General features: G+C 43.2%; 2 protein-coding genes across 5 annotated transcripts in view; one reads left to right on the plus strand and one right to left on the minus strand.

Moving 5' to 3' along the window:
* The window catches only part of LOC6527227 (pneumococcal serine-rich repeat protein), a 56,455-nt gene that overhangs the window by 17,438 nt on the left and 25,059 nt on the right, over nucleotides 1-13,958 (minus strand). For all 4 annotated transcript variants that reach the window (XM_002088285.3, XM_015197687.2, XM_039371020.2 and 1 more), the window contains exons 3-5: nucleotides 5,726-6,470; nucleotides 913-1,365; nucleotides 200-680 (exon numbers count right to left, since the gene is read on the minus strand). In XM_002088285.3, the coding sequence (XP_002088321.1) occupies nucleotides 200-680; nucleotides 913-1,365; nucleotides 5,726-6,470 (1,679 nt within the window). The remainder of the gene's footprint in view (nucleotides 1-199; nucleotides 681-912; nucleotides 1,366-5,725; nucleotides 6,471-13,958) is intronic.
* On the plus strand, nucleotides 4,685-5,538 carry LOC6527230. Its single transcript, XM_002088288.3, has one exon. It carries the CDS (start codon nucleotides 5,035-5,037, stop codon nucleotides 5,434-5,436), a length of 402 nt encoding a protein of 133 aa, XP_002088324.1. The 5' UTR covers nucleotides 4,685-5,034; the 3' UTR covers nucleotides 5,437-5,538.

A 13,958-nucleotide genomic window follows, 5' to 3' on the forward strand; every position in this document is an offset into this window, starting at 1 on the left:
GATGAAATGGTACAAAAGAAAAGAGAAGGGATTGATTAAAACACAAAATAGTTACTTGAATCAACGAAGCTTATAGTAGTACTTCTAGTACCATTCAATAGGATTTCTTACTTTGCTGTTAATAAAGTGGTGCTACCTACATATTGCCAAATACATAACCCATTAAAGAGCAGAGGAACTACTCGCTAATGCTACTCACCAGTGTCAGCAGTGCCTGGGTGCTGCTCATGTCTATCAGCGGCGGGAAAATGCCGGACGAGAAGGGCAGAAAGTTGGTCATAAACGGCGAAACACTCGCTGCTGCCACCACGGCGGCCATTTGGCTCTTGGCCTGCTCCGTGGGCGATGGAGCGGTGGGTGGTGGAGCTAGTTGCGACGACAGCGACGAGCCACCACCACTGGCTGCCGCACCACCCACACCTGCACCACCGGCCACACTCACTTTGGCCTCCTTGGGCAGACTGACGGCAGCACTGTTCGCCGCCGATGCGGCCGATGGGGAGAGCTTCTTGGCAGTGGACGTTGTGCTGCCGGCGGAGCTGCTGGCCGACTTGAGGGCGCTGCTTGGGGCAGAGTTTGTGCCTCCTGCTCCTCCGCCGCCCACACCGCCTGCTCCGCCAGTGGCTGTTGCCGCAGAAGTGCTGCCGTCGTAGTAGGAATTGCGTCGCGTTGCATTATTGCTGCACGGAGAGAAAATGTTGCACAAATTGGTTAATAATTCACAAATATTTTTTATAATATTCCAAGCAATTTCTGTATTATTTCGAATATTAAAGTATAGTTTGAAACCTTTAATAAGCATCTTTTCATTTTAAATTTGATTTTCTTAAATAATTGATGTAATAAACGATATTCCCACATTTTTTCGCCTACGAAAATATAAAGTTATTTCTGGGCGGACTGAAAACTCACTCATTGGGATTGGCATTGTTGTACTTGGCCGCCAGGCATCGCATAATGTCCGAATAGTTGCGGGTGGAAAAATCCGCGGCATTTGAGGCGGCACCACCACCATCCGATTTGGCGGTGTTGCTGCTGCCGCTGATGTTGCTGCTGATGTTGCTGCTGCTGTTGCTGCTGCGCAGTTGCTGCTGACTGGCAGCCTGCTGAATGCTATTTAGCAAATTCGTTGACAAATTGTGCAGCGGCATGTGTGTGGCTGCAGTGGCTGATGCCGATGATGATGCCGATGATGATGATGTGCTGGTTGCTGTTGCCATCGATGGGCCACTGGGCGGACTAAGGCGTTGTTGCTGTTGCTGGGACTGTTGTTGTTGCTGCTGGTGGCTGGGCGAGACACCACCACCAGTACCACCACCACCACCACCACGATACGATGACGACGAGGGCGTGGCGCTGCGAGATCTGTGAGAAAGAGGCAGAGAAAAAATGCCAAAAATCATATGGATTAGTTATGTTAAAGTGAACATTTAGCAGGTTTTGCATAAGTGGGAGAGTGTGACATCAGCCTGATATATTTACTAGTATACCCATCTAACCCCATGATTTCTCGTAAATTTGCATTTATATTTAATTATCTCGAGTTCTCATTCAACGTCAGAAAAAGGTGTCGCATACAATTGGATTATTTGTCATTCCGCACAGCATCTGAGCCAAGTTCTCCTGGCTTATTTGACATGCTAATGAGTGGCTTCCGTGAGATCTTCTCTCCTATGAAAAATGGCGCACAAGACTTTTAGCCAGCTGCGATCACGATGTACGTCTTGTGGAAGTTTGATATTTAGTTTAATTCTTTGGAGAAGTGGCAAGACTCTGGTCATAATGCGATTACAGATGCGATTTGGCATGGGAACTGCTTTGCAAGGAGTTCCCTGGCGAAAGGAGTCCACAAACTGGTATGCAGTTGAGAAGCCTGGGAGATTTTGCACTTACTTTTAATTGAAACAGGTAAGTAGAACAAATGGTAAAGTAGTAAAGTGACTATCAAATAACGAAAGGTCAGGAATTAAGCTATTATTTCCACTACAATGCATCTTCTTTACAACCGTATTCCTGACTATGTACCCATAATTCTTTTAGTAACTTTCAATCTTGTTAGGACGATCACCGAACATTTCCCAAACAATTTCATTTCAGATGCTCTCGGATCGTCGAAACGAAACATTTCATGTTAACCAATGTTGAGCATTTGTGGACTACAATCTGGCTGGCATGGCCATAACTCATATGCAACTACCAACCATGCCACCAGCAAGGCGCAGTCGAATGCTCCACCTTGCCCCCGCTCCAATATCCACCCATTAGCCATTCAGCTCTTCGAATGCAACACGAGCCAAGCCAACTGAATGTTGGCCGAAAAGAAAATAATCAGCATAGATTTCTGGCCAGATTCGCAGTGGCGGCAGCGGTCACCTCCTAAACCGAACCATGCCACAGCCGGTGGCAGCTGCAAGTGCCTGCTTCTATTTCAGCTCGTCGAAAGCGTTGTGCTGCATGCCGCCACAGGGCCAGAGGTGGCAGTTGCGATTTTTAACTACTAATGGGTATCAAATAATAGGTGAAATGTAATGGTGCCAACACAGAGGTCACTTTCGTGTTAAAATTTTGAGATATATTCTGTTCATCCGTATTATAGATTCTATAGCATATAACCTATGTTTTCTTTGGTTTCCTAGGGAATAACCGAGAATAGCATCTTCTGTTTTCCAGCTTTATTTTGGCTAGGTGGTTTTTGGCCACCACTGGTTGCATGCCACATGACTAGGTGGTTGTGGCAAGGCCCGGCTATGGCAGAGCAACTCGTGCTGCACGTCGTCGTCGTCGCTGGTCGTTGGTCGTTGGTCATGTCGTGTTGCTCTTTCGGAGGCTGTGGCACCAAATTTATATATAGCAGCTTGCCGCCTAGCTTGCCTCCCCGTACCGCTCCTCCCCCTTCCCCCTACCACCTGCCCCGCCCCCTTTGAAGCCCCCTGCCCACTCAGCTGTTGTTGTTGCCATTGATTTATCGTGATCTGTTGGTTGTCGATTTTTTGCTGTTATTTTGTTCGTTTGCCGGTTCGTTGTTGCCTCTTGTTGCTTACAACGTTTTTTTTTTGTTGCTCTTTTTTGTCTCATTTTTTTTCTGTTGTATCTTTTTTAGTAATTTTTTTTTTCGGTTTTGTTAAAAATGTTGATTATTGCAAATTGCTTTGGCGATTGGTAGCAGCTACTTAGTTGTGTTTTGTTGCTTGTTCTTGGCAATTGTTTGAACAGCAACCAGATCAACCCGAAATAAAGAAGTGGAAGCAAAAAAGCATTGCAAAAATGGTTTATGGTGGCGATTATGTTGGCTACTGCCACTGATCGCCCTCCCCAGTTCCGACAACTTCACCCAATCTCGATGTCTACGAAGTCTAACGGTTTGGGTGCTCTGGTTGTCCAAGATCTTTAGATCGGTGGCATGCCTAATTGGTTTTTATTATACAACCGGCAAACATGTGACCGCCTCGGTATGCAAATGGTGTCTATTGTTACGCCTACACAAGACCCAAAAAGTCCCTAATAAAAATAAATGTATGTGAATACGGTGCGGTTCGAAACTCACAAACAGCATTAGCAAGAAAGAATTCCATTGACCGACCTGGTATTTATACCCTAACATCCAAATCTTATATAAGCACAGTTTTTAACTGGTTTATTAATTTTATTTTACTGTGTAATCGGATGTTCATTCAGAAAATAACATATATTGCTGTGAAACGCACTGTATGAATATGTTTAAACGGCACAGCATTTCGCATATGTCCAAGAGTATTTGTAAAGTTGACGTAAAATTCCACATACAAAATAAGAAACAAAAGAACTTAAGAACCCATTTGACGAACCATTGGAAAAAAGTCTAACAAAATTTTAGTCCATGTATTGAATATGCAAATAATGATATAAATAAAAAAAAATAAAATACAAGCTGAGTGGAGCAGACAGGCATCGTATTTTTGTCAATGGGCACCTGGCAAAATCGAGTTATGTCAATAACTATATCTATATAACATGCGGCATTTTCAACACGGGATACATTTAATCAGTTGTGTTCGACAGGTGAGAATTCGCATCGAATTTACATTAATTCTTCAAAAGTCTCATAGCGTATTTATGATATAAGCACAGTCCTCAAACAAGTTCTTCGCCCGGCCCTAAAACATTCATTTGTCATATCGTATTAAGGCTGGCTTAATAAGCCACTCTAATTTGTGTCCAAACAATTATAAATTATGAAAATTATGCGGCTTATCGAATCTGTCTTCAGACGACCACCCCGAGCGGAATGAGTGAACCCACGGTTCACCACAGACTGTGGTAAATCCAAATCTGTCGTGGTCGCACCCCACTCAACAACATCCATCCACACCCCAGGTGCCGATGGACTAGCATGTCTCATTAATATTAAAATGGTCAGCCCAACTAGTATCTATGTATGTATCTATGTATCTTTGTATCTTTGTGCTAAGGCCTAAGGCTTGTTAAGGTATTTTGTTGTTTTTTTTTTCCTTTGGTTTTTGCGCTCGGCAGATAAGTTGGCATTATTTATATTAGTTAATATATAATCTTTAACACCATTAATTTAGTTGTGCGTATTAATTGCTGTTGATTTCGCTTGTCAAATCACATTTAGTCGCCGAAGGGGCCTTATTTATTTTTTTTTGTCTTATTTGTTTTTAAATTCAAGTTTTTCAGGTTGTTTTTCTTTCCTCTTCTTGGCGGGTTCTTTGTTATTGCCTCTTTTTGACAGCAAAAGCGTGCTCTTGTGTAGACACATTCGTGTTGGCTGCCTTTTTGTTTCGTGGTTTTGATTAATTTACCATTGGCTGCGAACGGAAGCCGCATCGGTTTGGTTTCTTTTCGACGTATTAATTTATTAAAATGTTAATTAATTTGTCAGGCGTCGACAGGCGTCGAATTCGCTTGATAAATTGTCTAAAATAATAGCGAGTTCGAGTGTGAAAATCCATCTCACTCTTTACTTTTCCAAATCAACATGGCTCTGAAATTTACGTGATTTAATAGCAATTAACTTTCAATGTAAGTCTTCGGAATATGTCTGACAAGGCCAAAAAAGAGGAGACCGAACAGTTGGATGATGATTCCAGTGACGACGATTCCACTCAGATCGAAACCAGAGATCAGCTTTCCTGGTCCAATCCCACCATCACTGCATCACCCTCGATTCTGCGACCCATCAACACTCCTCGTCCTGATATTTCAAATGCCCCCTCGGTTGTCATTTCCTTGCCCAGTAGCGATACCTTCGTCGTGACCGAGGAAACTCCGGAGCAGCGACTCCGGCGCAGGATGAGGTTCCTCGAGTTGCGGCGGGAGCACTACAACCACATCATTCACAGCGAGCAGTGTGACATGTCGGATACGGATGGTGAAGATCACACGGAGGATCACGTGGAGAAACACCCAAAGTGTCATGAGAACTGCAAGCCCAAGTAGGGACGAGCGGATCGAGTGTGTTAAATTTTATAATTGTTAAATGAAATTAATTACTACCTTCATATTAAAATCGCCTGAAGCACTTTTGCTTTATAAACCTTACACTATGAGTGCACAAACCAATTAGAATAGGTTGATCAGCTCAATGAATCATTTTCACCTGATTACATGGGTCACGGTTATATTACGAATCAGTGATGCAATAAATCAATGATTCAATAAGCCATGTCTGGAGTACCACCTAGTTGTGACTCCCAAGACACCCCTCGCCCTTCACCCTTCCACTCACCTGGCAAATGAGCTGACGGTGAGTTCGCCGTTGTGGCTGCTGCTGTTGCTCCCTGGACTGAGCCGCTCCCTCTTGACGCTGTGGCCCAGACTTGGTTGACTCGATTGATGGTTGTTGATGCTGCTACTGCTGCTGCTGTTGTTGTTGTTGATGGTGTTGTTGTTGTTGTTATTGTGTATGGTGACCATCGGCGCATCCTTGTGATTGTCCAACTTCTCGTGCTTGACCTTCTCCAAATAGAAAGCAGCATAGGCAGCCGCCACAGATGCCGTGTTTGCATTGGTGTTGCAAGTGCTGCCAGCGGAGGAGGACGACATGGAGGAGGAGGATGCTGAGGAGGCGGGTGCACTTAGTTGGCTGGTGGTGGGCGTGGCAGCCTGACCGACAGCACCACTCCCACCCACGGCACCACCGGTGGCCGCTTCGCTCAGCTTCTTGGCACTGCTCTCGATGGCTCCATATCCGCTGAGCAGCAGCGATCGTTCGCTAAGCATTTTGGCCGTTTCCGCAACGGTGGGATATCTACTACTGGGACTAACCGAGCGACTCCTCCTCCTGCCCTTCTTGCCCAGCTGCCGCAGATCGCTGGCCAACCGCTCGAGATGCTTCCGCTTGGTGGCTGTGGAAGCGGTCGTCGCCGCTTCCTGGTCGTCGTGGGTCGCCGGTTGGGCTGCGCTGCGACCGCCCACAATGGCGGTGGTGGCCTTGGCTGGCTTCTGCTGCAGTATGTCTGTGGGTGCGTTACCTGAAGAGAAAAATTGCTGTCTTAGTTACTTGCAAGGTACAAATATAAGTAATGTATGTAAATTGATAATTCTTGGTGCGTAAGAAAAACAAAAATAATCGTTTTTATGAATTTTCTAAAGTGGTTTTTACTAACTATTAACTAAGCAGGCGATATTTCCCACAGTTTGTTTCTAATATCAAATGTATGCGGAAAAAATGTTTAAAATTAGCTTTGCAAAACTCAAAACTTACCTAGCCAAAACTTTAAATGAATCAGTTTATTTTGAATATTTATTTGAAAAGAAATAACCAATTTGTAACTGTGCACGGAAACCAATAAGCACACACAATAATACACTCGCAGTGACACGCACTCATAGACTGAGCCAAATACATTGTGGTGTAAAAAGCTCGAGGCTTGCGTCGCATGCAAATCGGCCAAAGGTTAAAATAACTTATAATATGTTAACAAAACCATTGACCTGCATCGTTGAACCCCTAAGCTAATTATCGGGGTGAGCCAGGGGGCGCGAAGTGCACCTCAGTGCCGCGTACAGTACAACAACACATTGCGATTCGAACCGAACAGTTACAGGGCCCGGAAAAGGCAATCATTAAACAAACAAACAAACAGCAGCAAACCCAAACAGTCGCAACAAAAGCCCACTCAAATGGGGAAGCTAGGTGTCAGCAACCGGCGTAGAAATTCTAGTTGCAGATAACTCGACTTCATCAGCGGCGAAATGGGGATATTTATTAAAGTTATATTCCCTTCATTGATAGCTAAATATTCTGTTATATCTATACATTGCTCGAATAGTTTTCATAGTAAGTTGTTTAAATTTGAACTGAACCGCAGTTCGATTACCAGATAGGGTAACGTGCATAAAAAGAACAAGCGATGTTTCACAATATAAAGGGTATCATACATAATGGCACAACCATTAATAAAGATATCCAAAGAAAATGAACATATTCTACTTTTATGGTCGGGTTTTGAGTTCCCTCGTACGGGCAGAGCAAATAAATGGTGTATTTACCCAGTTATTTATTTTCAATTTTTGGATACGCAACAGTTGGTTATTTACTTTGCCGCGCGCATAAATAATTTAATTGTAAGTTAACTGGCAAAAATGAATAAGCAAATACGTGTATCAATGCGTGCACAAGCATTGACCTTTACCTGTTCGTCGCACCAGGTGGAGAAGCTATCGGTTCTCTGTCCGTAGGTGTAAATTGATGGAAGCCACACACACACCTAATCCCTATCCCAATCCCAGAACCAAACCCAGACCCAGAAGCAGACACCAAGTCATACTCACACCTAGCCACTGACTTGGAGCCACATCCAGTCGGTCGCATGTTTGGGAGCCAAAAGCACACAGCATAAATAATTAAATGAAATATTTACAAGCGAAATTAACAACAATTTGTAGTTTTAAACTCGTTACGATCCCCACAATCGGAATCCGAATCCAAACAGAACCAGAATCGTGGCTCGGAATTGCATTGGTTTTGGTCAACACAACGAAAGCTCCCCTGCCGATTGACTTCATATCAAATTTCACCCTTTCATTTTGGAGTTCGTAATGTGCGTATATATCTGCTGTTTAATAATTTGTCTGTGCGTTATCATAAAATTAAGTTTATCATTGGTTAGCATAGAAATTAAATGGCGGGTATATAGCGCCGGAATAGAAATATAAAAGTTAACCGCCGTTAAATTGTTGGAAAGTGGAAGACGAACGTGTTTGAATAAGTATGGTTTTTTGGTTTTGCGATCTTAAAAATATATAAACTTGATATGTAATACAATACATTTTATGTATTTAAAAAAAGGTGAAACAGATAGAATCTTTAAAAAAACACATTAAACTAAAAAAAAGCTTAACTGTTAATAAAATTCGTGGATTTGAAATAATTTAACGTTTCATTTACCAGTTACAATGTTTATTATGAATTGTACTTTCCAAGTACACTTTTGGGCTGCTTTCGCACCACTGTGCGCTCGAGCGTTCGCCTGTGTTCCATTCGCTCGGTCAGCAATGCTCCCCATAGACCCCTGATTGGCATCGCTTGGTGCCAATGGTGCTAAGTGCCGAATGTCGAATGGTGAAGATCATCATGACTGCGATGATGGAGGAAGCCGTACCCGATAGGGCAGTACGGGAACGAGGGGGACTAGAAACCTCGACCCAACATGTGCCATGCGCGGCGACACTGTTGACTTTTTCCACTTGGACGTTATGTTTTTCCTCCCCACCGTTCGCCCATACCTGAGTGAGTATCTGTATGTGAGCGATCCGCACGGTGACAGGCCGCATTTCGGTTCGCCGTTGGGTCGACAAGTGTCAATAGTACTAATAGACTAGGAGAATAGGTGCCGACATCGAAACTTAGGACCGAGCACGTTCGCATCATAGAAAGTGGCGGAGCGCGGGTGCACAGCGATTGGATTTGGGTTTGGGCTTCGGTTTGAGTTTGAGTTTGAGTTCTGGCCGCGGCAAAGTTCATTGCCATTGGGTGCGATACAAGTACGTATACGATGTGCTGGCAAACACAGCTGCCGACCCGTCGTCATGTGACCATTTTTCATGCGCCAAATAGAAGTACGAGTGTACTGCGCAAAATCATGTAGCAGCGACCATTTGCAATTGATTTCTGACCCAAACAGCTGGCGCTGAAGGGTCACATATTCGTCCGTCTAGACCTTGAGCAAAAGTACCCAAAAATCCAAATACAAAAAAAAATCCAAAAAAAACCCTAACCTCTGACGCAAGCAATCGCTGTCGATAGCTGATTTCATGTCCGAGCGTCGGCGTGGAAGATCCAATTGGGGAGTGCGGCTTATCAGCCGAGTTTTATTGTTTCTTTTGACCTCATTTGAAAACCAAATAAGCGCCAGCTTTCCAGCTGACTTTGCCCCCCTTTGCCCTTTATGCAAACTCTGCTCTGTTGTTATCGCCATAGGGTTCAACCTTTGTTCCCGACTTGTTCCGTAAGAAGAGTAAATAAACCGAATATATAAACGAGTATCAGTAAGTCAAGAAGGTAACACTGAAGTGCGCTGATAAATAGGGTCTTTCTGGACGTGTGGTTCGGTACCGGGTTGTCGTATCAGGGCAGCGGGAATTGGGAGCGATTCGGCCTATCTACGACACAAGACCCTGAACCGAATGAGTGTCGAGTTCGATTCGATTTAGCCTCTTCAATGACTGGCTCTTTATAACCCCTATAGCTGTATTATTTTCCTCGTTCTTTTCTTTTCTATTTTATTCTATTCTATTCCTTATATCTGACCATCGTAGATTGCGAGCTTTGCTGTATTAGGGATCAGAAGTGTACCTTGTGAAATGCAGTTTTGTAACCCCTTAAATTGTAGGAAACAAAAACAAATGGTACACAATTGGCCAGCATATCTCCAAAGACTTTCCCAATCTCCTTATAATACTGAAAAAATGAACAAATATGTCGTTGGTCTCAGTCTAAGAGAGTACTTGTCTTGGTAACTAGCTACATATTCTTATAGAGTCCATGGCTAGTTGTGATTAGTGTAACCTTAGTGTTCCTGCTCGACAGTTTCTATTCGCTCTTTTTTTGTCACATTTCTTATAGATAAACATTTATGGTGGCCTATCAGTATCAGTATCTGTATCTGTATCTGCATCGCTCTACTCTGCTTCAGTTTCAGCTGGAGTTCAGTCAGTTTCAGTTTCCTTTTTACGTGATTTCTTGTATCTCAAGTGTTGTGCTCTGGTCGCGGGGTCTTATCGCCTTGTTTGTCCAAGTGCCAGTTGAACTATATATGTATGTTCGCAATGCTGATGATCATGATCATGATGGTGACGACGATGATGATGATGATGTATGTATTCCTATATAGGGGGCTTAGTACTCGTATATGGCCTTCTCATGGTTCACGATGTTTTCGTCAGCGTGTGTGTGTGTGTGTGTGTGTTTTCCCCCTTTGCTCTCTTTTTTTTCTCGTTCTCAACTTTTTGGGTCGTTTTTTGTGGTTTTCGAAAATCATGTCGCATTTATTAGATCATCAAAAGGTGTTAAAGATTGTGGGGCACGTTTCAATGATAATATTTGGCCTGGCCTTTTGTACGGCATTCTGAAGCTCTAGTTCAATTGTTGTTTGCCGCTCTAGGTGAAAGTAATTCAAAGTTCATTAGAGATCTTCCATCCAACTGTTTGCCGGGTTTGCCCCGAAATTTACCCAGTTTTGCTGCCTATCGTATATTTTTCTGATTTGTCATATCTGTTGGACGAATCCCTTATCTTTATGGGATAGCAATCTCAGTGGAATTGCAAATTGCGAAAACAATAGCGTGTGGAAATTAACCGGAATACAAATGCAAACAAAAGATCCAAATTGTTTCAGTTGGTGGAATTTCCCAATGTATAATGGCCTTTTAAGTTGTGTCACTATGAACTATATCATAGAACATATGTTTCCAAAACCTCTGTGTACTTGTAAGGATTTCAAAAGTTCTTGTTTGTCTTTTTCCAACTTGCCGCTATAAATTGATTAGCCAGTCGGCGCCATATCGCCAAGTGACAGACCTAGGATTGGCTTAAGGAAAATGCAATAATAAAATACACAGATAGTGAACTGGAACGGACGCCAACTGAAACCATTGGACAACCGCAAAAAAAAAAAAAAAAAAAATTAAAGCGCTCTAACGGTTCATAACACTGTGTTCCCCACAGGTCCACGCCAAATTGAAATTTCAAATCAAATCAGAGCGCGGCGCAAGACGGAAATGGCAAATGATTTTCTTCCAACATTCTGCGACTCCATAACGGACAGCCAAAGCGAAAAAATAGTACAAAAAAAGTGGTCAAGAACGGAGGGAAAAATTTCATAAATTATTAACACCTCTGCCATTTGAACTGGACAAACTGGTACCCGTTCCATGTAGACACATGCTGTGCGAGTGTGTGTGTGTATGTGTGTGAGTGTTAGACGCGCCTCTCTTTGCGCTTCTCATTGAGGTAAGCTGGTGCCTGGGCGATGTCTTCGGACTGCATAATTGCTTTAATGGAATTTGATTTTACCCAACCTCTCAACACGCTCGACTACGGACAAGTGTCAGACCTATCGTATGGAGCGGAAAGCCTAGCTCTAAAGAGGAGATAAATGCGTGACTCACGGACTATATTACCATATATGGTGGAGTTCCCGGAATTGCATAGCCTCATTTCGAAATAATCGACCCCCCTAAAAGGATTAAACTGAGTAATCTCTAGACTCTCATAACTAGCTAAATGCAATATGAGTTCTTGACATAACAAAGAACTCGTTGGGAACTTCAATAACAGTCTTAACTTTTCAAATGTAAGCAATTCAGAAGTGAAATGCGTAAAAACTTCGTGTTAAGTGGCCTAAAAAGTTCTACAGCCATAATTTCACCGTGTCACGGTGTCACCACTAGACCCCACCTTGTCGTTTTTTGGTCCATTGCAGATGATGTACAACCACTATTAGCATTAAAGTTTATTATCGACAACGACGCTGGTTCTGAATTCCTGTAAAACAGGTGCACCTTAGCATACACACACACACACACCTATACACACTCAGGCACCACACATCTGTGCACTCGATTGCACAGTGAGGCCATCGGAGGAGGCCTTTCAACTTTTAGCTAGAGATTTCTCCACCTCTGCCATATCACACTGGCCAAACGAAACCAAACGAAACCAAACCAAACCATACCGTACCATACCATCCGATCCAATCCAATCCGATCGGAACCCAAAACCCCCTTCCACATGGTTGCATGCAATGCAGGCGGCGCAATGCATTTGGCCGCTAAAAGCGCCTTATTTGGTTAAATTGGTGCAGATTGCTGCCAGGCCAGCTCTAAATAATAATTAGCACAGGTTTCTTCATCTTCTTCTCCTGCGTCGACGTCGCTATCATCTCACTGTGGCTTTCTTCTTCTTCTTGTTCGCCTCGCCTTGCTGCGCTTTTGGTTTTGGTTTTTAGTTTGGTTTTGGTCATTCACCAGGCGCACCGCAAAAATCAAAAAATAAGACAAGAAACAAAAAAAAAATGAAGAAAAAACTAAACTAACCGAGTAAAAACATCTTGTTGCATGCCACATACGGGGTGAAATTTCCTTAGAAATTTCGTGCTTGCCTGCTCTGGTTTTAATTTGATTTTTACTTGATTTCCCCGCCACTCTCCATCACCATCACCATTGCCATCACCATCGCCATTGCCAGCTTCAACCTTCCCGAGCTCCTCCGTCTGCATCTGGTGGTGGTGGTGGCCCAGGTTCAGGTTCATAAATTTACTAGATGTTCGCCCGATTTCTTGGCTCCGCGTTGCATGTTTAATGTTGCTGCTCCGTTGCATATTCGCGTGTGCTGCATGCCTCCGCTCCGTGGGCTGCACTCGCAGCCCCAACAATGTGGAAGGTTCAGCTCCTTCTGCGCCACCCTATTCAACCCATCAGTTCCCTTTTTGCTAATAATTATTTCTTGGACTGCGGATTTATGAGGCTGCAGGATCATTACCTATTGCTTGAGCTTCTTTCGGTACTTTGAAACTATCTTAAAAACATACTATCTCAACAAGAATCAGTAATTTGTGAGTATAGCTCTAAATTTAAACAGTATGAAATGCAAGCTCTTTTTAGCAAAAACTTCATGAAGTTAGAATTTTAATACTCTTGTGACCTTTTTCGTATTTAAGCTTTATGCTTAAGTAATGTTGTTCTAGTCACGACAAACAGATTTCAGTTCGTTTAGTACGTCAGCCTTCAAAACTAAGAATACACATGGGTCTTAAAATAAAAGTATAGTATAGAAGTAATTTAAAAATGAAGTCATTTATAAATTATATGAAATAAAACATGAATGGTAAATGAAAGCAGTACTCTAAGGATTTGAAAATAAAACCATCAAACAATTTGACTTTAAGGTAATTAAATATATACCGAAGGAAATGCGGTGAAATAAAAAACAACGTATAAAACAATTTGCCAATTGATGCCGATATGATAGTTAGAGCGAGACCCCAAAGGGGAGCAGGTGGGGCGAACGGGAGGGAAACCAGATGTGCGCATGCCTCAAAGGCACCTGCCAAGTCGAGCCGCATGGAATGGAGTGCAGTGGAGTGGGGTGGAGTGGAGTGGAGTGGCAGATCGGCTTGATTCCCGTCCGAGTCTGGGGCTAAGGCGAGGAAATCAAGTGCAGATTAATTAAATTCGATAATTAAATGAACGGGCCGCGCCGAGGCTAGCAGATCGTGTCTGCCGGCAGCATCGTAGTGATGTGTCTGTTTCTGTGTGTCTGTGGCTGCCGCTGTTGGTTTTAGATGAAAGCTGCAAAAAGAAGGCCCCCAAACGGCAGCAGTAATAATAAAAAAAAAAAAAAAAAAAAAAGAAACATTTGCACATTGGCTGCACATTTGGGATTGAGGTTGAGTCTCTGGCGACGGGTGATGATGGCGTTGGACCAGCCACGACCAGCGACTCCCTCTCCTCTACTT

Source organism: Drosophila yakuba, chromosome 2L, assembly GCF_016746365.2.
Source record: "Drosophila yakuba strain Tai18E2 chromosome 2L, Prin_Dyak_Tai18E2_2.1, whole genome shotgun sequence".
NCBI lineage: Eukaryota > Metazoa > Arthropoda > Insecta > Diptera > Drosophilidae > Drosophila > Drosophila yakuba.